General features: G+C 40.0%; 1 protein-coding gene across 1 annotated transcript; it reads left to right on the top strand.

The window, feature by feature from the left end:
- Positions 1-21,082: 21,082 nt before the first annotated feature.
- Positions 21,083-22,960, top strand: LOC147629120 (cytochrome P450 77A1-like). The gene has a single exon (XM_086812375.1). The coding sequence runs from the start codon at positions 21,150-21,152 to the stop codon at positions 22,665-22,667; it is 1,518 nt and encodes a 505-aa protein (XP_086668501.1). The 5' UTR covers positions 21,083-21,149; the 3' UTR covers positions 22,668-22,960.
- The last annotated feature ends 3,979 nt before the right edge of the window (positions 22,961-26,939 follow it).

The following is a 26,939-nucleotide window of genomic DNA, read 5'->3' as shown; positions in this document are numbered from 1 at the left end:
GTCTCTTGTCCGGATATGCATGAGCGAGGCCCCGAGTGAGGGACCCTTGCTCGCGCAAGATATTGGAACAAGGAGTAAGAGTTGTTTTCTGAATTTGGGCATGGATCTAGTTGATTGACCTTGTTGGTCCTCCTCAACGGATGAGTCCATGGCTCTTTTATATGGATCTGTTGGTTGATCTTACTGACCTTCAACGGAGATTCCATTTTGATTTTTATAAGTGAATATATTACCGGGTACTATGAGCTAGGAACTATCGAAAAGGCCCCTGCATGGATAGGTGGTGAGCGTTCTGGTTGCCAATGATGCTATAGGTACACCGATGAAGGAAAAATTAGAAATCAGGATTCAACCGGATATTTTGGACGATTATGATCAGTGATACTATAGTTTCATTAAAAGATTGTTTTAAAGACAACTGAATCTGTGAAAAAGGCAATTTCATATTGGGTGTGTAAGTGGTGTGACTAGTTTTAAGTTTACATGAATATCTGGCTAGGGGGCTTGGGAACTCTTTTCCCTAGTACCCGGGAGAAAACCTAACCAAATTCTTAAATAGATCCCATCACTACAGTGGTTGGGCGGTTGGCTAACCCACGGGGCTAGATGGGGTTAGGCTGGACTGATGGATCCTTGAAATGAGACTCAATTCCGTTATGATACAATAGATGAAGTAAATCTCGGATAAAATTGTTCTATGGAAAAGAATCAACAGCTGTAACTCTCTCAATGAGGAAAAAAGCATTGGTCTCTATGATCCAGGTGTAAGTCCTTTCCTTGATCTAACTATGGGACTTACGGGCTCGGTTAGATCAGTTCAGTTAGTTAAGGCTCTTGACTACGTTAGAGTAAAAATATCCTGGAGGAATCGCCCGTGCTTTCCGGGCGAGGGAAGTTTTTCCGAGTTCGAGAGATTAGTCTCCTCCGGATATGCATGAGCGAGGCCCCGAGCGAGGGACCCTTGCTCGCGCAAAGAAGTGCTACCTCCGCTGCTAGCACCCTAGAATTCGTTGCGTAGTGGGGACAGGGATCTTTTAAGTTGGGGGGGTCCATTCATTTTTTCCCCATGGAAGAATACAAGACACCTCGATGGGAAGAACACTCTATATCTAAGGAACCCAGGAATATAGGAAGCCTAGCAGCTGTGTTATCCACGCTTGTCCAGATGCCCTTGAGTCAGTTGTTATGCAATTCTCCCACCCTATGGACAGATGTAAAAGAATGGGTCGAAGGAGGTCTAAGGCTAGCGGAGAATACAGATGAGGCTTTGCCACCCTTGGTAGAAAGACCCTTGAGGCATACAAAGGAAATGCTAGTGGTTAAGATACCAGTTAACCAACTGGGACGCTACTATGAGAGTGAGGACACGAACGCTACCATTTCAATTCATCATAATGGATACCAGGCATTGGCCATCCTGGATGGTGGGGCAGGTGTCAGCACCATTACCAAACATTGTTGGCAAAATTTAGGGAAGCCGGATCTAAAAAGAGCAGATCTAATCGTTAAGATGGCTGATGGAACATCTTTGAGACCCATTGGGCTCTTGGAAAATGTGAAGTTCAGACTCTTTATGTTTCAATATCGTCATACATTTGTGGTCATGGACTTCCTATGCCAACCTGATACATATGACATAATATTGGGACGACCTTTCATGAGGTAATCCAAATTGGTGCATGATTGGGATTTGGATCATGTATATGCACACAGGGACTAACAAACATTAAATATTGATCTAAGAGCATGGAAGGCACACCCCAAGGAAGGGCAATTGTTCGGTAATGACTCGGTCACAACGGAGCGAACCACATCCCTACAGATATGCTAGCCCATAGAGGGGGAAACCAAGGATGAGGAGGATACGGAGATGTATGCATCACTACCTCCCCCGGATTTATGTGAGAATTGGATGCATGTGTTGGCCACAATTGATGTGATGCAACCTAAGGGAACCCAGTATTTGAAATTTGGAAACATCCCTACGACTTCTATCTGCATGGTTGATTGGCAAACCATGGATTGGGGAGTCAGTGGAGGAGACATCAAGTACAGAAGGTATCGTGGCGCGAATCCATCGTACCGGAAGTGCACCATTATAACCATACCGAGACTGGTGAAGACCTCGACAGGCTTTGCCGTGAGCGACGTCCCTTGACAACTCCCCGCCAGCTATTCCACAACGAACCTCCTCTTAGTAAAACACATGCCAAATGCTTCCTCCAGCATTCTGGCATAAAACAATCCTTTAAATGAAAAATAGAGGTTCCAATGCAAGTAAAATTCCCAGTTTGAGATTGGTTCCACAAAACCCCTTTTTTCCATAATTATCAGTTTCATAATGAGGATCCTTGATCTCTCATCAAGATAATCTACCCATCGTCTAACTGATTGTCCAACTAGATTCTTGGTGAGTTTGGTTAAAGGAAATCTAGTTTAGTTCAATGGTAGTCTATTCTTTATATTTAGGAACTGAAATTGGTCACGAAGTTCTTACTTGATTCAGATCGAGAGATGGACAAGTAGGTTTACTGTCCGTCTAACCAAATTCATTCGGTTTAGTTCAAACAAGGATTCTCTTCAGATAAACATCTATTTTTGGGTAAATACCAATTTAGTGATTTAACCAATTAAAATATCTAAAGATATTCTTTCTTCCACATAGTTTCTCGACCTTAATTCCTTGGGTAGAATTATGGTGGAAATTCATCTTTTGACATTAATTCAAAACCTTCTCTTCTTAAATATCATAAAAATTCTTCTTTTGACTAAATACCAATATCTATATTTTTTTGAATAAACTTGAAATCCCTCTTTTTCTCATTTAATGAGTGCAATCTTAATATCATGGGAATTCCTCTTTTATCATAATTTAAATCTATTTGAAATTTCTCTTTAAATTAAATAAAAATATTCAATATTCCAAATATACCAAGAATTCTTCTTTTTCCATTTAAATGATTAAATTCCAAATATGATGGGAATTCCTCTTTTATCATTTAAATCTATTCATGCAAAAAATAATTTCTCTTAAAAATTACATAAAAATATCCATTAATTTCATTATACTAGAAATTTCACTTTTCTCATTTAAATGATTGAATTCCAAATATGGTAGGGTTCTCTTAAAAATTAAATAAAATCTCCATTAATTCCTTTACACTAGGAATTCCACTTTGTTCATTTAAATGATTGAATTCCAAATATGGTGGAAATTCCTCTTTCATCATTTAAATCTATCTATGCATAAAAATAAATTTAACTAAAATTCTTCTTTAATTTTTAAATAAAATATCCATTATTTTAGTATTCCAAATTTTTCTCTTTCTTCATTGGAATACATGGATTTCCATGGTCATGTGAATTTCTCTTTTATCATAAAAATGAACTACTAGAAATTCCTCTTTTTTCCTAATTAACTATTTATGCATAAACATAAAAAATCAAAATTTCCATGGTTATGATGAGAATTATTCAATTAACCTAGGATGACTAATCCTAGAATATGGTAGGAAGTCCTCTTTTCATATTATGCATGAAAATAATTTATGTCTTAATTTTTTAAAAATTTTGACATAGCTCCGCTGCTATTACTGATAATTTTTAATAATTTTGAAAAGCATAAAGTTTAGAATAACTATCATTTGGATCAATATCCAATTATGGACTTGATTCCTAAGTTTTTCATAAGTTAAGTAGCATAAAAGCATTAAAAAGCCACTTCTTTGGCCTCTAATTTGACAAGCATAGAGTTTACTCTTAGAATTAAGAATTGCTCCATGAGAAGCATCATTTGAATATAGAATAGGGCATAGGAATGACCATTCTTTGGGGTAGAGAGAGATATGCTTAAAAAAAGATTTTAATTAAGCATAAATGTAAACTTTATGTGTTTAATCACCAAAATTCATTAGAGAGTTTTATTTGCATTGAAGAATCATTCAATTGAATACTTCTCAAGCTTGAGAGGGGTTGAGAAGTGAAAAACATTTAGAGATTAAGAAAAAAAATCATAAAGTCACACTTTACCTCATGTTTTGCTTGATTCTTTAGTCTTAGGAGAGGCCCCCAACCAATCAATTGGTTTAGTATGTTGATGAAGACTCCAAAGAAGGTTGGAGAGAGAGAGAAGCTCCAATCTCTCCAAATTGTAGAGGATTTTTAGTCTTAGGAGAGGCCCCCAATCAATTGGTTTAGTATGTTGATGAAGACTCCAAAGACGGCTGGAGAGAGAGAGAAGCTCCAATCTCTCCAAATTGTAGAGGATTTTTAGAGGATAATAGAAAATATGCTTATTTTAGAGTAATACTGGCATGGTCTAGCTCACAGATGAGAATACAAAAGAATGAGAGTCTATTTATAGGTGAGGGAGGCCACTAACTGAGTCCAACTAATTTCTAGAATTTTCCAGCTTTAGTTTGGTTGGATTTGGACAAGATTTGAACCAATTTGGCTCCCGTTTTTATTTGGTTTGATCCAAGAGAGAGGAGAGATAAAAATATCTTAATATTTTTGAGTTTAAAACTCCTTCACATGTGTGAAATAGGTGCCTCCTTGAAGGCTCCCCCTTTCCTTACCAAGGTGTCAAAATGGTATGATTACTCCAAAATATCTCATTTTTTGGTAATATTTCATAATTTTTAACTAATAAATTTTGTACTCAGTCAACTCTTCATCTTATGTGGGCATTTACTCATTTTTGGGTATTTTCTTTTATTCTTTGGATTTATCTCATCCCAACACTTGGATTAATCTTATTGGTCCATAGGAACCTTAATTGGATCATAATCCAAGATTTTTAGAAAATCTTGACCCTTAGACTAAGGTCTTTTAAATCATTTTTAATTAATTCCAATTGTACCTTGGAAGATTTATTTTGATTTTCTGTTTCAGGGAAACATATTTTTGATATTTGTAGAATTTATATATCCAAGAATATCTCAATATTGAATTACCACTCTCTAGAAATTTTTATCTCAAAAATAAGGAAAATAATATTTTATTATATTCAGAAACAGGGAATGATTATCGGGTAATGATGTAAAGGCTTATTTATTATTCAAGCTGAGGAGGAATCTTACATCCTCTCCCACTTGAAAAACACAAGATGTCATCTCGTAAAGTAGGTGGCATCTTCTAGAGGAAGAACTTACACTTTACTAAAAATTCTCTGAGAACTCTGCTCTTGAGAATCTTCTCTCGAACGTCAAAGATTTTCTTAGGTTGGAGTACCATTTGGCCTTGAGTCGGAGAAATCAATTGTTCGTCTCATCAAGCACATGACTCGGGCTAATGGGTACATATTTTTTAAGCAAACTGACATGGAATACATCATGTACCTTGAGATGGGGAGGCAGAAGAAGTTTATAGGCTAGATCGCCCACTTTCTTTATAATAGCATATGGCCCACAGTATCTGGGAGGAGAGAGCTTCTTGTACTTCCCTAAGGAGGATAAGGAACTTCTTTTTGGTTGTACTCGAATGAAGACCATATCTGATTCTTCAAACTCTCTCTCTGATCTCTTTTTATCTGCATACTGCTTTTGCCCTGTCTTGGGCTACCTTTATATCTTTACGGATTGATTGCATCTGCTGGTCCATGTAATCAAGCATTTGTCTGGACATTTTGACTCTGATCAATGGGTTAGACCAAGTCAGCGATGTAAGGTAATCTTGTCCATACAAAGCTTTGAAAGGACTCATCCCAATGCTTCAATGAGAAGCATTGTAAGCAAATTCTACGAGATGCAAATGGCTCAACCACTTTTTGGGTTCCCTGCCGTGCAGCATGACCGAAGGATATCTTCTATTACCTGATTTACTCTTTCAGTCTAGCCATCTGTTTCGGGGTGATAGACTATGCTGAGATCCAAGAAAGTTCCTACTGCTTCGAAGAATGCAGTCCAGAATTTCGATGTGAATTTGGGATCTTGGTCACTTACTATCCTCCTGGGTAAGCCATGTAATCTGAAGATTTCTTTAAGGAAAACCCTGGCAACATCCACTGCAGTGTATGTTTCTTTCACTGGAATCAGATGGGAAACTTTACCTTTTTGCAATGGACACATCTTACTTTGATCACTTGATGTGACAAAGCTTGTTCGATATTCGATAAAGTTGTTGCATTTGAAGATTCAGCTCCTCCCTTTGGCCTCTTTTCTTCATCAAGACAAGATTGAATGACTCCTTCAAGGGTAGGATTAGGAATGTTCTTCAGGGTGGTGACTAAGGTGGGGTAAACCTTCTTGACTGCTTTTAGTAAAACAGCCATTGCATCATCTTCATCCATTCTCACATTCACTGATGCAAGTCGAGCCATAAGGCCCTTCAAGTGAGAGATGAAGGCTCCAATGCCGTCTCCCTCTTTGAGTTCCAAGCTAAAAGATTCAATTTTAAGTGAGATCTTGGAATTCTTACCACGAGCTCCATAGAGCTTATCAAGCTCATCCCATTTCTCCTTTGCAGTCTCGGAAGCTGGTCCACATGGTGAATGAGAGACTTATCAAGATGAAGCATGATGATGGCTTGTGATCTCTCATCATCTTCAATATCTTCAGCAATAACCTTAGTGTCGAAGATGAATGGCCAAAAACCTTTGGACATCATCTTGTAATTGACAAAGACTTGCCAAGTGTGGAAGCCCTCTCCTAAGAACTTCTTAATTTGGGTGTTGTCCTTTGACATTGGGTATTGAAGGAGATTACTAGAGAGTAATGGGCTAATTTATGAAGAAGAAAAAACCAAAAATTTTGATATTTTGGCTTAAGTAGAAAGAGAAAGGCTTATGAGAGTGCAACAATCCAACTATATGTCCTATCGGACAACATTTTCTAGGCCGAAAACGCATTTCAAGCGCGTTTGGACCTCCGTTTTTCAGAAAGCAGGCGATTTCGAGCACTGTGGGTAAGTCATCGATTCTGTGCAGAACTCTGTTTTAAGAACTGCAGGAAGACAGATTGACTGTGCAGACATTGTGGGTGCTACTGCAAAGAGGTCAACAATTGCCATTGGGTGTATGTATGCACATTGAAGTCACTGGTTGTGACATTTGAGAGTACTACAGTACTGCTGCAGAAAATACAGCAATTTGTGCAGGACAAACCAGAGTGCTGTTTCTGGTAAAATTGTGTGTTTGGCAAGATGTCAAATGATGGGATAACTTAGATTGTGGCTGAGAAGCTTGATAAGAATAACTTCCATGCTTGGAGGTTCAGGTTGACGAATTTCCTGATGGGAAAGGGCTATTGGGACTACATAGAAGGTGAGCATGAAGAGGCACCAGAGATACCGGACATAAATCCGACTGCTGCAGATGTGAAGGAGTTTAAAGATTGGAACCAAGGAGCCAGGAAAGTTATGTATTGGCTCTCCATTAGTATACAGGACACCATGATTGGGCACATTCAGGATGCCAAGTCCCCCAAGGAGGCATGGGACACCTTGGTTAAACTCTATGAAACAAATACCAAGGCACGTAAGATACAGTTGAAGAATGAACTTCATACTGTGGAGAAAAAGAGCATGTCTGTGAATGATTATGTGCTGAAGATAAAGGGTATTGTGGAATCCCTTGCATCTATTTGAGTGTCAGTAGAAGATGATGAGAAGGTGGAAGTCTGTCTACGTGGTCTCGGGCCACAATACAAGGCGTTCAAGACGTCTATTCAGACTCGGGAAAACATTCCCAACTTTACAGATTTGGTGTCTATGCTGATTATAGAAGAGAAGAGCTTGGGTGAAGACCAACATTCTTCACAAACCAAAAACAGTTCGGAGCAACAGGCCTTCTACACAAGTTCAGGAAGAGGACGAGGAAGAGGAGGCCGTGGACGCGGTCAAGGAGGTGGCCGAATAGGTAATCAAAATTATGGCCGAACAGGTAATCAAAATTATGGCTAGCAGCAGCAACAATAATAGTCCCAGAATACACAACAACAACAATAACAACACACAGGTGGAAGAGGCAGATTCAGAGGCATGGGGAGTTAAAGAGGTCGTGGAAATTGGCAAAGGCAATATAATGATGCACGTGAATGCTATTATTGTGGTAAGCCTGGACATGTGCAGGCAGAATGTTATAAGAAGCACGCTGACATGCAAAATGGGAAAGTACAGCAAAAAAACTATGCATCCTCAAGCAGAAATAATGAGGACAATGAAAGGTTGTTTGTTATGCAGCATGTCGTGAATGCCATGTCTGAAAATGTTGAAGCAGCACAAAAAGATGATGTGTAGTATGTGGATTCAGGTGCTTCGAACCACATGACAAGTCATGGGGAGTGGTTCAAGGAGATAAAAAACCTGGAAAGACCAGGTTTTGTCGAAACAGGGGATGACACTGTTCATCCAATTGCCCATGTTGGAGATGTGCCATTGTCTATGCAGGATGGCAAAGTGAAGTACCTTGCAGATGTACTTCACGTTCCGAACATAACAAAGAATCTGGTTTCAGTTGGCCAGATGATTGAGCAGGGTTTGCAGGTTTGGTTTAACCCTGACGGTTGTTATGTTGAAGACTTTAAAGACAAGTGCAAGTTAGTTGCAAAAGGCAACAGAGTGGGCAGAATGTTTACATTGAATGTAGACATGCCTGAAATGAGTGCTGCGATGTTTGCAAATGGTTCACGGATTGTTGCAGACACAGACATTTGGCATAAAAGGATTGGACATGTGAATGTGCAGAGATTGAAGTCTATGCAGACTAAGGGAATTGTGACAGGGCTGCCAAAATTTAAAGTGGAAGGTATGCAGAAAATATGTGAAGCATGCCAATTTGGGAAGCAAACAAAGCATGTGTTTCCACGTAACAGATATGTGAGCAGAAATGCACTAGATGTTGTGCATTCAGATGTATGGGGTCCTACGAAGACCATATCTATGGGAGGCTGTAGGTACTATGTGACTTTCATTAATGACCACACAAGGAAAGTGTGGGTATATTTCATGAAGGAGAAGAGTGAGGTGTTCACTCACTTTCAGAATTTTAGAGTTTTGGTTGAAAAGCAAACAGGGAAATATGTAAAGTGCCTAAGGTCAGATAGAGGGGGAGAGTACTTCTCTAATGAGTTCTCTGAATTTTTGAAGAAGAATGGTATTCAGAGACAGTTTACATGCAGATACACTCTGCAGCAAAATGGAGTTGCTCAGCAGAAAAACAGGCACATTACTCAGATTGCGCGAGCATTGATGGAAGAGAAGAATATGCCGCATAGCTATTGGGCTGAGGCTGTTTCTACAGTAGTATACATCATGAAGAGGACTCCAACTACAGCCATACATGATGTAGCTCCAGAGGAGAGGTTTACTGGGGTAGAAAACCAGATTTGTCTCATCTGAAAGTCTTTGGATGCATTGCATATGTGCATGTGCCAGATGAGCTGAGAACTAAGCTGGATCCGAAAGCTGAAAAATGTGTGTTTATTGGATATTCCCTTGAGCAAAAGGGATACAGGTGTTATAACCCTACTACACGTGAGTTGAGGGTAAGCAGGGATGTTGTCTTTGATGAGATGAGCAGCTGGTATGCTGCTGAAAAAGAAACTGTTGGGGCTGATGTGAGTGTAAGTGTGGTTGCACAGAATGCAGGTCAGCAATCACAGTCTTTGAGTGGATCAGGAGAGTCCTCATCTAGTGGGTCTATTGACAGACCATGGAGTGGCAAGCTGCGTCATAATACCAGTCCTGCAAATGTGATTAGTACATCACGTAAAGGAAAAGAGAAAGTGGTTGAGCCCCTTGGTATGCCTGACATTTCTGCAGGGCATTCTCATGTTGATGGAGAGTCTAGTGGCTCAGATATGAGCCTTGATGAGGAGCTTGGGATCCCAGCGATGAGAACACCTGCTGGTGTAAAGAAGGCTATGGAAGCCATGAATGAAAAGCTGCGAAGATGTGGGAGAGTGAAAATCCTGTGCAGAGATTTACCTATGATGGTTATGTGGCACATCACTATGCATATATGGCAAAGGTTGTGCAGGTTGTTGAGCCCACATGCATTGATGAGGCTGTTGGAAATGTGTGTTGGGAGAAAGCTATGGATGAGGAGATGAATGCACTATATGGAAATGAAACTTGGGACTTAGTGCAATTGCCTAAAGGCAAGAAAGCCATTGGATGCAAGTGGGTGTACAAAGTAAAACATGACAGTGATGGAAGCATAAACAGGTATAAGGCTAGATTGGTAGCCAAAGGGTATGTGCAGACATATGGCATTGATTATGAGGAAACTTTCAGCCCCCCAGTTGCCAAGATGGCAATAGTGAGAGTTGTGATAGCAGTGGCTGCGTCAAAGCAATGGTCTTTACATCAGATGGATGTAAAGAATGCATTCTTGCATGGGGATTTGCAAGAAGAGGTGTATATATCGCAGCCACCTGGTTATGAGGATGTGAGTCACCCCATTTGCAGGTTGAAGAAAGCCTTGTATGGCTTAAAGCAAGCACCAAGAACATGGTCTGACAAGATTTCTGAATATCTTGTCACTATTGGCTTTCATGTAGCCAATGCAGATTTCTCGCTGTATGTGAGACATGGTGATAGAGGGGTTATGCTTGTTGTCATCTATGTAGATGACTTGATCATTACGGGGGACCATGATGCAGAGATCTTTGGTGTTAAGATCTTGCTTTGACAGAAGTTCGAGATGAAGGATCTGGGGGAGCTCAGATATTTCTTGGGCATTGAGGTGATTAGGTCACCACATGGTATTGGATTACTGCACAGACAGTATGGCTTGGACATGTTGTCCAAGTATGCCCAAAACTGCTTGATCGAAATTCTGAATTTCATACTAGAATTCCTCAAATTCTATAACCTTGATCCACGGATCAATTTGAAGGGTCTCAAACTTAGTTTCAGATTTGACGAAGTTTTGAGTGTAGTTTTCTAAACTGGTCACACCTTCTTTCCTCTAAACTGACGAAAGAGTTTGGTCTTGGTCATAGTCTGATGATTCAAGGTTCGAGTCGAATAAGATTTTTCCTAAACTCTCTTTCTTGAAAAGGTTTGATAATTCAGTTACTATTTTACTAAATTTGTTTCTTTGAATATTCACTTAACTAATTTCTAAATTAGATACGAATTCCAATGAGGCAAAAATTAATCATTTATCTCTATTTTTTGATCTCGATAGATTTCCTGAATTTTCTTCTTACAATCCGTGTGAATATAAAATGATAGAAATTTCTCTCTTAGAGTATTTAATTATTCATTTATCAAATACTCATAGAATTTAAACATAGAATTTAAGAAAATTCTAATTTTGATATAAAATTCTTTATGCATCTATTTATGCATAAAAATCAACTTCAATGGGAATAACACTTTTATATAAAAAAAATTTCTTTATGCATCTATTTATGCAAAAAACTTAATTTTTATAAGAATAACGCTTTTATAATAAAAAAATTTCTTTATATATCTTTCTATGCATAAAAATAAAATTTAATACGAATAACACTTTTGTAATTAAAAAAATTTCTTTATGCAGCTTTCTATGCAAAAAAATCAATTTTAATAAGAATAACACTTTCATAATAAAAAAATTCCTTTATGCATCTTTCTCTGCATAAAAATTAAATTTATAAGAATAACACTTTCGTAATAAAAAAAATCCTTTATGCATCTTTCTATGCATAAAAATCAAATTTAATGAGAATAACACTTTTGTAATAAAAAAAGTTCCTTTATGCATCTTTCTATGCATAAAAATCAAATTTAATGAGAATAACACTTTTGTAATAAAAAAAAACCTTTATGCATCTTTCTATGCATAGAAATCAATTTTAATGAGAATAACACTTTTGTAATAAAAAATTTCCTTTATGCATCTTTCTATGCATAAAAATCAAATTTAATAAGAATAACACTTTTATAATTAAAAAAATCTTTATGCATTTTTCTATGCATAAAAATCAAATTTAATAAGAATAACACTTTTATAATTAAAAAAATCCTTTATGCATAGAAATCAATTTTAAAATGAGAATAACACTTTTGTAATTAAAAAAATTTCCTTTATGCATCTTTCTATGCATAAAAATCAAATTTAATAAGAATAACACTTTTGTAATAAAAAATTTCCTTTATGCATCTTTCTATGCATAAAAATCAAATTTAATGAGAATAACACTTTTGTAATTAAAAAAATCCTTTATGTATCTTTCTATGCATAAAAATCAAATTTAATGAGAATAACACTTTTATAATAAAAAAATTCCTTTATGCATCTTTCTATGCATAAAAATCAAATTTAATGAGAATAACACTTTTGTAATAAAAAAAATTCCTTTATGCATCTTTCTATGCATAGAAATCAATTTTAATGAGCATAACACTTTTGTAATTAAAAAATTCCTTTATGCATCTTTCTATGCATAGAAATCAACTTTAATAATTAATATCAGTTATATCCATGCAATATGTACATGGAGTAATTAGAATATTTCTTTTAGATGCAAAAATTATGGGAATTACTCTTTTGGAATAACATAAAAATAAACTTTCTTTTCCTCAAAATTCTGGAAAATTTTGCCATAACCTCCTTTGTATGGCTGACTATTTCTCATTTTTATCATTCTTTATTTAACTTAAACTAACCCAAATTAGATTCATAGAACTCTAATCTACATAATTTTCTAAATTCAAGAGAGAAAACAATAAGAAGAGTTTAATTAATCTTTCTAGGATTGAGAAAGGTCAAAATGTAAAGAGGAGAAGGGGTGGCTTTTTTATCAAAGGCATAGCATTTGAATTTAATTCAACATCTGCAAAACATAAAAATTAAGAAAACCATAGATTCTTCATTAAACAAGTAAGAAAATTAGCTTATATGGAGCTTGCAAGCTCTCCTTTGGCTTGAGGGATTAAGGGTTCTACTCTTGTTTGAAGCAAGAGTGGCCACCAATTCACTTTGGAGAAGATTAGGCCAAAAACAATTGAATTATTAAAAAATTCAATGTAGATGGCTTAAGACAGGAGGAGAGTAAAACCTTGTCCTTAGGCTTAAGGGTTTTGAACCACTGATGAGCTTTTCCTTCTAAGGTGAGCGAAAAAGCATGTATCATGGTCACATCACTAATTGGTCCGCAGGTTTCACATGTAGATTCAAAAATCTCTACATGCTGGATAGGATCTCCGTCCCCAGAGAATTTTTGGACAAGTTTTGAGATGATATGGGGTTTCATCTGGGAAGGTCGAGGTTTTAGAGTAGAACCCAACTCCCTGACCATCCCCCTACCCATCTTAGCTACAATATTCAACAAGTCTGTCCTTGTGGCTCCATTAAGGTCCATGGCTGGATCGTTTCTAGGTCTCTGGGGAATTGCTACCCACCTTCCTAGACCTCGTCCCCTACCCATATTGGCTCTTCTTGGTATCTCAGATTCGTGGACTTGTCCGATTGTGGTATCCTGGTGGGATTCCCCAATAGTAGCCTCTGTGCGTCTTTGTGTAATTAAGAGCTCCATATCTTGTAAGAATGTGGGGTGATTGATCACATTAGCTCTATGTCCTTCTTGGTATGGAGCCGGTCCTCAACTTCTACAACCAAGCTGGCTATGTTACCCTCTTCTCTGGTTGTAACCCCTTCCTCCATTCTGGATTCCTCATTGATGGGTTCCAGGTTTTTGGAATATCCCCATCGCCTCTACCTGTAGCAATTTCAGATTCCTTTCCTCGTGATTGGAGATGGTCAACATTATCTGTCTCCTTTCTCTTAGCTCTTGTCCTGCGAGACGAGTATCAAGCTCTTGTTTCCTTAACCTCAATTCTCAGAGTTTTCATTCCACCTCACTTCGTTGCAAGTCCAATTTCATTTCCTCGGTGGTGGGAAAGAATATTTGACCCGTCTCCTAACTATAGTTTCCATATCTCATCTAGTTAGAGGGGTGCCAGTATTTGATAGCATAGAATTCAACGTCTGGAATGGCCCTTCTTATATTGGACTGAGTCCAGCACTAGTTAACGGACCCATGCCCGCAGATTACGCTTCTTTATCATGACTAGTTTGGAGACCAAAAAATCCCCGGGCTATATCAATGATCCCACTGGACTTGGTTGGAGAGTGTGGTTTGTCACCTTCCCCAAACCCAGTGTATCTCAGCCCTTCTTCCATGGATTCCTCACTATTGGTTTCTGCGGTGGTGGTCAAGTTTCTCAAGACACTTAAGGTGTGCTTGCAGATTATCCCGATCCCACACTTCTTTGATAGGAAGTTCCTGGATGATTTGATGCACTATCGTCAGGCGTAAGATCGTCTCCGATGAGTTTTCCAGATCTTAAGTGCATGTATGTATGATTTGATAAGATAGTGTCCAACCCAAACTAATTCAATTCTTGGTTTTATCACTCTGTTCAGGAGGCATGAATTAGCAGAGTAAATTTCATGTCGTGAAATAGCAGGAGTTCACGTCATGAAAAATGGTTCACATCGTGAAACTACAGAACAAATGATTCACGTCATGAAACAAAAAGTGTTTCACGCCGTGAACTACTTCAAAAGTGTTTCACGCCGTGAACTATTTTGAAAATGATTCACGTAGTGAAAGTCTACTGCACTTTCATGTGAACCAATTTTTCTCCTCAAGATTAAATTCCTTCTTTATCCGACCCTCACAGCCTTAGTTTTGTCAATTCGTTTAGTTTTGGTCTTCTCGTGAAATAGTAGGATTGAGTTCATGTCATGAAACAAAAAGTGTTGCACGCCATGAACTACTTCGAAAAGTGTTTCACGTCATGAACTACTTTGAAAATGGTTCACGTCGTGAAAGTCTACTGCACTTTCACGTGATCCAATTTTTTGCGGGATGAATCGTGTCAAAGGTGTCAGGATAAGGGTTTCTATTTTTGGAATGTAATCCCATGATTTTCGGCTAAAATCCCGGCGCTGATTTCGTGAGCGACTCGCAGCGTGAAATTGTAGGAAAATGATTCACGTCGTAAACAACTTCCTGCACTTTCACATGAAGTTTTCCGCGTTGGCAATTTGTAGTCTTGGGTGCATAATACTTATCCAATTGATGAAAATTAGATTGTGCCAATGCTAAGGGATGAAATGCAAGTTCTTGGCTCAATCAATAGTCCCTTATGTTTTTGAATTTTTTGAATTTATGAAAAAAGAAGAAAACAACACACAACCTGCTTCTTCACGTTGGTGTTTTTTGTGGTGCTAATATCAAACTTATCAAGAGTAACCAATGAATCCTTTCCTAAACTACTTTCCACAACATTCACAGCATCAAAACTATAATTTTTTTTCTCAACCACACACACCTTATCCATCCATTTTCCATACAATGCATTACCAAAATGCAAAGGCAACAATGAATACTATGCAATGGGAGCTGAAACTCAAAGAGTATGGAAGAAACAAAGGTGTTTCCCCGATAGCAGCGCCAAAAATGTTATGCTTCTAAAATCAAACCAAAATATTTGAAACTCACACTCCCCTAGGATTCTTGGGAAACCTTACCATATGAAAATGAGGCTCAAAATGCTCCAAAACACGTGCAAAAATGTAGTTAACAACATACCATAGGGTATACCTTCTCTACCTAAGAGGATAGCTCAATGTAAGACAATCAAAAGAGAAACTCAAGGAGAAGATGACAAAGCAGTGAGGGCAAAGTGAACTTGCTCTGATACCAATTACTGGAGAAGATGATAAAGCAGTGAGGGCAAAGTGAACTTGCTCTGATACCAATTACTGGAGAAGATGACAAAGCAGTGAGGGCAAAGTGAACTTGCTTTGATACCAATTACTGGAGAAGATGACAAAGCAGTGAGGGCAAAGTGAACTTGCTCTGATACCAATTATCGGAGTGGAGATCAATGTAGTAACACACACACACATAGATACAACAAGTAAGAAGAAATAGATGGAAACACAACACTTAAAGTATATTGATGAGAATGTAGCAACACACATAGATACAATAAGTAATAAGAGATAGATGGAAACACAACACTTAAAATAGGTGGAGATCAATGTAGCAACACACATAGATACAAAAAGTAAGAAGAGATAAATGGAAACACAACACTCAAAGTATATTAACGAGAATGAGTGAAGTACAAGTGATGTGACAGCACACATACACTCATAAGAGTGCATACATATCTCGACGAAAAAACCACCTAAAGAGGGAAAACGTTCCTTGGCCCATTGTTATCCTACATCCACACATAACTACCATATAAATGGCTACATTTTTACCTTTCCAACTTCTTCTACTCCAAGATCCCGATACCAGAGGCCTTTGGTTTTAGTACAGAGCAATCAAGGATCCTCCTCAATTAGGTTTTAGTGCAAAATAGTCAGGGATCCTCCTCAAAACTAGAGAAATGAGAGGAGACAAGTTCTATCCTAGTCATTTACGTCCATGCCATTATAATAGCTAATTAACCAGGGAAGGAAGAAGAGGGAGAAAGGATTCATGCCATAATTTAGCATCATGATTAGAATTTTCAATAATTCAGACCATAAGCTCAATACTCCAAGATGGTATCAGAGCTTGAGCTCATGGTCCTGGGCCATTTACTTGAAACTTGCAAGTTGGGCGGTGGATAGGCTCAACATTCTAGCATACTCTAAGTAGAGAGAAGTAATTAGAACTAATAACAAGGTAATGACTATGCTAGAGAGTTGATCAGACACACATAATTTCCATTAGATGGGGGACCTTTAATAGGCAAAGGTACATCATTATAAGCCCATAGCTTAGCTTAATCCTCACCTAAACATGCCTTGAATCATCTCCCTTGATTCTAGGTCCACCTCGAGGCTTATACAATGTTGATTGAAGAATTTTGTGCTCTCTGCATGCCCACTTGAAGTAGGTGCCTTCTTCATTAGAATATACCATGCTTGATTTACACCTTTTGAGGTTTACAAGGCTTCCTAACATTTATCATCGCTGTCATTTACCAGTGCGATTTGTCATAACCTTAGGAATATTTCATCTCTAAGGTGCATACTCCAAGTACCCTTCATCACTTATTTTCTAGCTCACTTCCCTTCATGCTTAATTGGAGGGGGGCATTGGAGGTGCAAATCTCAAATGAGTAGTGGGGATTTCAAGATGGGAAGAAGGATACTAAGTAATCTCACCATGTAAAGGTAGTACAAAAAATGAAAGAGTATATATAGTCCAAAGGGACCCCTCTTATCTTCAGCTTCCCCAAGCTTGTGTTTTGTGGAAGACTAGAGGGCTAGTTAGGCAGAGTGGGGACCTGCCTTAGCATGCCAGAGCTTCTGCATGCCCATGTGAATGTATGTGCCTCCAAGGGTGCCCTTGCTATATAGAGGAGCATGCTCTCTTAGCTAGTCTCACCATTCTTTCCCATGGTGTGATATCATGACACATCATGGGAAGCATGACAACACTTGGTTTCCAAGACTTCTAAACATGTGAATAAGAGAAGCTTCTCAATTTATAAACTTGACGAATACCATCATCAATTTAAATCAAAAAAATTATAAATTTATAAAGTTGACAAATACCATCATTAATCAAGAAATTTAAAAACTACATAATCTTACCAAACATGTGGCCCAGTAACATTTAAGGAATTTATGTGGGTCAATATCAAGATGTAAATTAGCACAAAAGAGGTTATCAACTTGATAACTTTATGGTTAGGTAAATTCATGTGTCCTAATATCGGTGATAGGTGGTGTCTACGTGATGATGATTGCACACACGTCACCTTCATTTTGAAAGGAAGAGAAAGCTCTAAAGAGACATAAAGTTGTGAACTTTTAAAAGCAATGTGAAAGAGTTGAGGTCAAGATCAAATTGGACTTTTCTGACCACTCAATCAAACCTATACCAAAACACCCTTTCATTTCTTTTTGAATGATTTGCGAAAGAAAGAGAAAGACTTTAAGATAAAGTAAAGTTGTCCTTAAGCAATGTGTAAAAAGTCAGGCCAAGAATAGAGTGTAGGTTGCATTTGAAAATCAAATTGGACTTTTGGGACCATTCAACCAAGCCTATTCAAAAACATAATAAGTAATGCTACAAGTAGAGTATGTCGATTTGTTAGTTTTGAAGGAAAGAAACTTGTGAGAGAAAATAAAAGGCATATTTAGGAAGCTTTTAACCATCCTAATTCTCAAGGACATGGTGAAGGAGTGCAGGTGACTTGAAGTATGAGGGGGATGATTACGAGATACGAATGAAAAAACTAGGATCTTAGTGTGGTTGGAAATTACTACCGGCTAAATGACTAAAGTAGAGGCTATCATGGTAGTTGAGGTAAATAAATAGTGGAGGTGAAAGGGTTATATGACCCAACAACTTTCCTCTTGATACCTAATGGGACATTGGGGTTTGGGTGATGAAAGTGTGTTGGGTGTAGGTAAAGCCTTGGGGGGATGGAGCTATAGTTGAGTGGTGGCTTTGCCACCACCAATCCCTTACTTGATTGGTTTTTAAAGTAGTATTTTGTGCAAGATGGTGTTTGATTGGTTTTTAAAGTAGTATTTTGTGCAAGATGGTGTTTTGAGGGTTTTCAATAATTTGAGGTTGATTTTTTGAATGAAGCACCTATTTTCTCTCTCATCCATGATGTGACCATTCTCTAGTTAGGTGGTCATATTTTGAAATGGGTGCAAGGTTTCATTAGAAGACAAGGTCTCTTGGACTACACGTTCATCAATGGTTGGGGAAAGCATATGAAGAAACACTAATTACTAGAGTATGAAACTATTGAGAGCTCGAGATTGAGAGCATGAGGTAAATGCTCCCCATCAATACCTTGGCCTTGGTGACAGGCTTGCTTATGATTTTTCCCATTGCCATCTAAGCATTGATTATCTTGTGGATGATGTATATGGGCCACCAATCTCCTTAGCCTCGTGATAAACTTGGTTATCATTTCTCCCATCTTCATCTCAACATTATTTACTCATATGGATGAGAAGGTCATGTTAGTTTCGTAGCTAAAAGGTGGTATATCCACATAAACTTATAGTGTGAGGGTGTGACTAGGGTGACAAAAATCCCATAATGGTGGGGGCACAAGTTCCATATATGATGGCACACTTAAGAAGATATAAGAAGAATTGCATATTTGATTTATTTTGTGGTTTAGAGAAAGAGGAAATGAAGTACGAAATGAGTAAAAATAATTTCATTTGTGAGAAAATTGCATATTTCATTTATTTTTGTGGCCTATGCTAGGAAGAAGAGGAAATGAGGAGTAAAATAATTTCATTTGTGAGGCTTAAGTTCATGAGAGCATGGGTTGTGTAGTGAAGGCATTGGTGAAAGCATCACTAAGATGGAGGGGAAGATGAAAGGTGTGGTGGGTGGACGTTGTGGCTAAATAGCCCCCAATGACTTCTTACCCACTTATATTTAGAGGTATGGAAATAATATTCTAATTGTAATGGATGCAAACCCAAAAATGAATTTTCCATAAATAGACTCTAGTGAGGCAAGTGTAAGGAAGGAGAAGGGGAGAACTATTGTAGTGATGATAGTGTCTGAAAACACCAAAGTTTAGGCCCTTTACACATTACATGGGTTGTGCATTTTTGGCTGTGGTGGGGATAAAGTTAGCCAAGATCTGTACGTATAGGGTAGAGCATTTACACACTATCCATCTAACAAGTTAAACTATCGGGCCCATGCACACCTAGCAATTGTCAACTTTGCTTCTTCACTTCTTGATGTGTAAAGGGTCTTGATATATTTGCAACCCTTAAAGTTATGTAGTTTTACTTATGAGTACCTTTAAATTTCTCAAAATGAATAAAATAAACTTATGGGTGTACCATCTGATCAAAAATATCTTTAGCCTACCTCACTTAAGTGTTTTTGCTTCATGTGCTTAAAGGAGTAGGGGCTTAGGGAAGTAATATCTATGTTTAAAGAAGTCTTAAGTCTAGATAGTGTGAACACTGTGAAACTTTGTTTGGATACATTTGACTTAACCTAGACCTTATTCAATCTTTTGTTTGTAAGGAGAAACAAACACACTCTTTTTTTCACCCCTTTTGTGGAGTGAGGGGTGGGCCAGGGTGGAGAGAGGCCACCACCTTAACCAACCTGCTTTTTTCCCCACCTCGTCTGAGTCAATCTATAATAAAAAAAACCTTCTCAAGTTCTCATGTTGATGGAAGAAGGAAAAATTGTTCCTAAAAAAAACCACCTCAGTTCTCATGTTGATGGGAGAAGGAAATATTCTTCCTCAAAAAATTCAAAATTTAGCTATGATTCAAATAAAGTCGAATTATAGCTTAATTTATTCGAATAAATTTAGCTATAATTCGACTTTATTCGAATTAACTCGAATAAAGTGTGAAGAGAATGCTTGTTCAAAATCACAATTTACTCTTTAGCATGAAGAAAAGGATTGATGTAATGCTTGGTAAAATCTTATTTTACTTTAACTGTTAAGGCTTTTCTAGTAGAGCTTGGGTCATCCGTACCTACATTAAAGCCTCCTTCGTAAATTGCATGGCAATTTACTCCTTCATATGGAGAAAAGGGCTGATGTAATGCTTGGTAAAGCTTTTTCTACTTCAATAGCTTGGGTCATCAGCCTCCTTCATTAAATGAGTAACTTATTTATTATGATAAAAGAAAAAAGAAACTTTATATTACCTCTATAAAATGGGGGCTTTATAGAGTTGTATATAAAAAAAGGGCTTTATAAGCTAGGTGGTGGGTCAAATGAAAGGCAGTTTATATTAAGGGTGTTTACACATTGCCGAGTGCCCGCGAAAGGTGGGTGGGTGGCGAGCGCCCAGCTTTTACACATTGCCTGAAACTAGTTTTTAAAGGCTTCAATGTCACAAATCATTTATATACAAGTGGAAAGGTGTCGGTCTTTGATTGGCAGACCCCGAGTTCAAGTCCCGGCGGGCGCTTGGACGGGGGACCTTGCCGGCGTAGGTTTTTGTCCGTCCCTTTTTTTGTGGCTCAAATCAACGACAACCACGTCATCCACACGCTCGTGTCGGACGAGTATGTCCGCTTGGTCTGTAAAGACCCTAAGAAGTTAGAAAGAGTTACATGAGATCTTATTAAGATCGTGAAAGCTCTTTAGGTGATAACCTTTCCTTCCAGATGGTTTCCTCTCAATTAAACAAAGACTATTTCCCCAATGCTTCATCTATAAAACTAACTATCCTCTGTGTGATGAAGCATAGATATATGGGTATGGCGGAAGCAAGATGGAGCTCATCAGAGGGGCTAGCTGTGGTAGCCCTAAGCGCCCTGGTTGTCGTGAGCGTTGCAATTCTCACAGCCCTTCGCCGTCGTCGTCGCCCAAATCTCAGGTTACCTCCGAGCCCCCCATCTCTGCCTTTTCTTGGCCACATCTATCTCCTTCCTAAAGCCCTTCGGACGGCCTCTTTGACCACCCTTCGGGAAAGCCTGGGTCCGATCTTCACTCTCCGTCTGGGCAGAGCTCGCGTCATCTTTGTCGCTTCCGCCGCCCTCGCCCACGAAGCGCTGGTGGAGAAGGGCGTTCTCTTCGCCGCCCGCCCTTGCCTGCCCTCCCGCAAGCTCTTCACCAGCAACTACCGCAACATCAACGCGGCCTCCTACGGGCCTTACTGGCGAGCCATGCGCCGAAATTTGGTCCATGAGATGATGGGCTCGTCCAAGATCCTCTCCTTCAAGCCCGCCCGGAAGCGCGTCCTGGACCAAATAATCCTCCGCCTGCGGAGCGAAGCCCTCCAGAACGAAGGAGTGGTGGCTGTGTACGCCAACTGCAGAGTGGCCATGTTCGAGCTCCTCCTCTTCATATGTTTGGGGTTTCACATGGAAGAAGAGGCCATCCTGCAGGTGTCTGCTCTGCTGGAGGAGGTCTTGCCGTACCAAGTTGGGCAGCTGGGGGATTTCTATCCCTTTCTGCGCTTCCTGGAGCGCAAGAAGGTGCAGAGGATTGCCGCCCTTCGGGAAAGACAGGTCCGCCTCTTTACCTCGCTCATTGAGCAGCACCGTGAGCTCCAGAAGCTCGGGCAACTCACCCCTGGGAGCTACCTCGAAACCCTTCTCCACATGGATGCCTCCACCCAGTTGTCCATCAGTGACCTCGTTACCCTCTGCAGCGAATTCATCGTTGGCGGTACGGACACCACCGTCACTACCCTTGAGTGGACCATGGCCCACCTAGTCATGGACCCTCCCATTCAAACCAAGCTTTACCATCATATCCATGATGCCATTGGCAATAGGCCCGTCGAGGAGAACGACTTGCCCAACCTGCCCTTTCTGCAGGCTGTCATCAAGGAGACTCTCAGGCTTCACCCGCCTGGCCATTTCCTGCTACCTCATGCTGTCTCCGAGCCCTGCAAGCTAGGAGGCTATGATATTCCGCCTGATGCAATTATTAACTTCAACATCACATCCATATCCAGGGATCCAGAGATATGGGAGGAGCCCTTGAAATATAGGCCTGAGAGGATTTTGGCTACAGATGTGGACATAACAGGGACTAAACAGGTGACCATGGTGCCCTTTGGAGCAGGCCGGCGAATCTGCCCGGGACTAGGGCTTGCTTCGATGCATATGGAGCTGTTTGTCGCCCGCCTAGTACAAGCATACGAGTGGAGCACCTCCCAAACGGTGGACCTCTCTGAAAGGCCAGTGTTCACTGTTCTCATGAAACATCCTTTGAAAGCCCTTATATGGGAACGAAGGGGGCCTTGAATGTGAATGGTGATGCTCGGCATGCTCTTTTTGAAAAAAGACACACTTAAAATTGCAGTTGCTTGCTTTTTATATTGATTCCCAATTGTTGTTGTCGCAGTGTTACATAAGAACATAGAAAGCTCAGCCGTGTATCCATAAGGCTGACATATCTTTTTTCTTCTCTCTAGAAGATATGTATGCATAATCTGCATATTCCTTTCTTGTAGCAATAAGTAGCTAGTTGATGTGTTGTAATTTTGCCAAAATTAGCTTATTGCAGAAGTGTAATTTAAGTCTTCTTGATTTGTGTTGTTCCATGTGCACCATGTGTGAGAGAGAGAGAGAGGAGAGAGGTCCAAAATTCTAACAAATTGGTATTAAGAAATAAATGATTTCTTTCTCCTGGGTAGAACCAAAAATGGAGAAGTGGGAAATGGGTATGAACAAATCAGAGAGATTAAAAAACAGCAGAAAAGCCAAATTGCAAACGAAGCAAGAAGATTCAACACTTCAGCCCATCATGTGGATCCTGATGAAAAGCCTGTATTGCGTTAACGAAAGCAGCCCATGTAAGCCAGTTTGTGAAGAAATTGCACAGTTATCACAAAAATTGCAGACCAGAAATTGCAATTAACACTAAAGGAGATCCCAATTATCCCAGTTCTAGATCAAATGCGGAAGCCCCATGATCGCTCCCTTGAACTGGTTGCAGAAATCGCCCAAGCAACCTCAATCATGAAGCAAAACGAGTGGTTTCAAGCCAGACTGAAGTGCTAGCTACCTGCTGTCATTGATACCCTACTGCTTACAGAAAATCGGATCAAAAAATCAGCAAGCCGTGAACAATAAACCATTAAGATTAAGATTATTATTGTTGTTTAAAGGTAGCCTCTCCGGTTAAACCGTTAAGATTGAAATTATAATTGTTTTTTAAAGATAACCTCTCAGGTTGGCTTACTGTTGGGCTACAGGGGTGAGACGACGACGCCAACCAGTAAGCCAACCTGAGAGGTTATCTTTAAAAATTTAATTATAATCTTAATCTTAATCGTTTAACAACCTTACTTAAACCTTAGCGGCTGTTCACATGCAAATTAAGAAGAACGCTCGATTTCTTTCAAAAGTCTAGCAAGGAAATTTCTCCACACGTTTTCATAAAAACTAATCAAGCTCGTCTTCAAGAAAAATGCAAAGACAATGACGTCTCTAGACTTCACAAAGTAGCCGCTGCATGAACGCCACGACGGGTCCTTAGCGAGCCCAGGTGTCGCTCCCCCTCTGCATGCAAAGCCGCCCCTCTACCCTGCTTCGCCTCCTCTCTCAGCCTTGCCTGCTAAGCCTTTCATCGCTCTACTCCCTCCCCCCGAGAGGGGGGGGCCCTGTGCTGTGATGTCTCTCCAAGATATTGTTCTCTCTGGTGCAAACACGACCCCTCACGCCATACGTGATGGTGCTGGTCCTTCGTCCCTGGTTCTGCATCAAGCGCCAATGAAGCCTCATGGTGGTTCGCATGCCACATCAAAGACGGCTGCTCCTCTTCTTCGTCAGCAGAACGGCTCTGGAGGCCTGCGTGAAACTGAAGGAGGCCAGGGGAAACCTCTTGATGGTCCCCCTCAGGCTCATCTCGGACCGGCCTCCATTGGTCACCCGATCTCGTTCGCTGAAGCTGTCCGTCATCCGAAAGGCGCCCGGTCTTTCTCAGGTCATGTTCACTCCTCTCTCCCCCCCAGGTCTGTTGAGAACCCTCTGATTAATCTTTCTCAGAACCCGGCCTTTGAAGAAAGAACTGGTGATTTTGATGTTGATGATGATGGAGCTATCATTTGTGATGACGACGAACTGGCTGCATGGCAGTACCACCTGTCATCCCACTCGTTGATAGGGCTCTGTCATGGGGCTAGACCCCCGGTGGATACTCTGAAGTTCTGGATTAAGTCCAATTGGGAACAGAAGGGGATTAGAGTTGCTTCTGTTCAGCATTTACCAAATGCTTACTACATGTTTCACTTTGAAGACCCGGTAAGTGCTACCTCTATAATCAACAGTGGCCAGTGGATAATTAGGAACACCCCCCTTTCTTTCTTCAGATGGTATGATTCTTTCGATCCCAAAGGCCCCAAACCCACCAAAATCCCTGTTTGGGTGGAGTTTACAGATATGCCTGCTAAGTATTCTATCTGGGCCAAAAGGATTGGTGGCTCTGTAGGTAAGGTTCTAGGTCAAAAGCCCTTTCAGGTTGTAAATCCTCAATGGGCTCATTAGATGCTCATCGAAGTGGACACCGCTAAACCCCTAAAAGATAAAGTCCCCTTGAAAAACAGAGAGGGCCAGATTCTATATGAACAAGTGCTAACCTATAAGAACCTTCCGAATGCCTGTTTTAACTGTAATAAGCAAGGCCATATGATCAGGGATTGCCCTGATCTCCATCAACCAGCTGTGAGTGATAAAACCCCTGACAAAGAGGAGGCCTCTGTGTTGCCCCAGAAAAAACATGTGTCAAAGTTCAAAAACCCTAAATCTAATTGGCATATCCCTGCCAACAGATTTGCCCCCCTCTTAGCAGAGGTTCAAGATGGTCTAGGCATTCAGTTTCATGTCAAGGAGGCTCTTAATTCAGCCCTCATAGGTGTCGAACAACCCTCCCCGGGAAGGGTCCCTCACAAAGACCGAGTACTGTTCAGTCAAGATCTTGACTCCCCTATGGACTCAAATGAGGACTTCATAGACAAATCTCAACGAATGGATGAGGTATTCAAAGCTCAACTTGAACATGAGGATGCTGCAATGATGAAAAGAATGTCCCTCTCACCTATGAAACAGCACGAGGAGGGTGACTTCTCTCCCCTTCTTTTGAGTTCCAAAATGAAGAGGAAAAAGGAAAAAAGTCAGGAAGCCCTAAGAACCTCCATGTCCGCGGGGAAACCATCCAAAACCAGTAAAAAATGAATTCTATAAACCTGCTCTCCTATAATTGTAAGGGGCTCACGAACCCTGAAAGAGCAGTGGCCATCAATAGGTGGATTAGGGACTTGGCTTTTGATTTTGACCTTCTCAGTCTGCAAGAACTCAAAATTGGGGGTCCTCAACTTCACGTGAACCTTCAAAGAATCTCTAGGAATGCTCTATGGTTTTTTACCAATCATCACTCAGGGAAAGGAGGGTCAGCAATTGGCATTCACATGAAGTGGGAGCACTCAATCTTAGATGCATGGTCTGATGATAACCACAACTGGACAGCGGTTAGGTTGGGTAACCCTCTTTGATTTCGGTCTATGCACCCTGTTTGGCTAGCATGAGAGTTGCAACCTGGCATTCTATCATGCAGGTAGTGGGACCCATCTTGCTTGTTGGTGACTTTAACATGGTTGAGGCTCATGGAGACAGAAGTAGATTTCTGGGTAGAACCATTAGTGGACAGGAAAAGGATAAATGGGACTTGCTGAAAGGATAAATGGGACTTGCTGAAGGTGCGTAAGGATCTGTCAGACCTTTCAATGAAAACAGGATTCTCCTGGTCTAATAATCAAAAAGGTCTCTTTCACAGAGCAGCTAGATTGGACAGACTTCATGCCTCGGGTTGCCTAGTTGATATGTTCTTAAAAGTCAGAGCCCTCCCTAACCATCTCTGATCACCTCCCTTTGATTGGTAAGCTATCTTTAGGTCAGGCCAAAGGAAGGGCTGGATGGCCCCATCTCGACCCCTTCCTCTTCCGTCTCCCGTGTATCCAGCAAAAGATTAATTTTTCATCACTGAAGCCTTCAGTCAATTCTCTTTCCCCTCCAAGGGATGGGCGTGTCTGGTCAATAAGGTTCATACTATCTGTAGGGAGTATAAGCTTAAAGTTTTTGCGATCCGTCGGAATCGTAGAGTCTAGATCAGGAACCAGATCCAAGACATCTTTCAAACTAAAAAAGGGGTAATGGACCACTCTCTGATCGAGCTAAAGAACCAACTCAGACTTGAGGAGTTGTTGGCAGCTAAGGCCACAATGCTGTGGTACAGAGAGGTTTGGGCTGGGAAAATAGACACGCCTCACCCTAAGATGTTTTCTCTCCTCAAAAGGAAAAAAGCTAGGGATCTTATTCCTATGGTCAAGAAACCAGGCAGCAGCAGTCGATGATGTAGAAAACCTGCAGGTAATCAAGGATCATTTTTTTGACTTGTTCTCCACGGCCCTACCTCCCTCTCCGGAAGTTACTGCAGCCAGGGCTAAGATGGCCCTACCTCCCTCTCTGGAAGTTACTGCAGCCAGGGCTAAGATTGCTCTCATGAGGAAAAAGGTTGTC

The sequence above is a fragment of the Cibotium barometz genome, chromosome 18 (assembly GCF_041138505.1).
Source record: "Cibotium barometz isolate CiBa-2024 chromosome 18, ASM4113850v1, whole genome shotgun sequence".
NCBI classification, from domain to species: Eukaryota; Viridiplantae; Streptophyta; class Polypodiopsida; order Cyatheales; family Cibotiaceae; genus Cibotium; species Cibotium barometz.
Note: the sequence above shows the minus strand (reverse complement) of the source record. Positions and strands in the feature narration are given on the sequence as shown.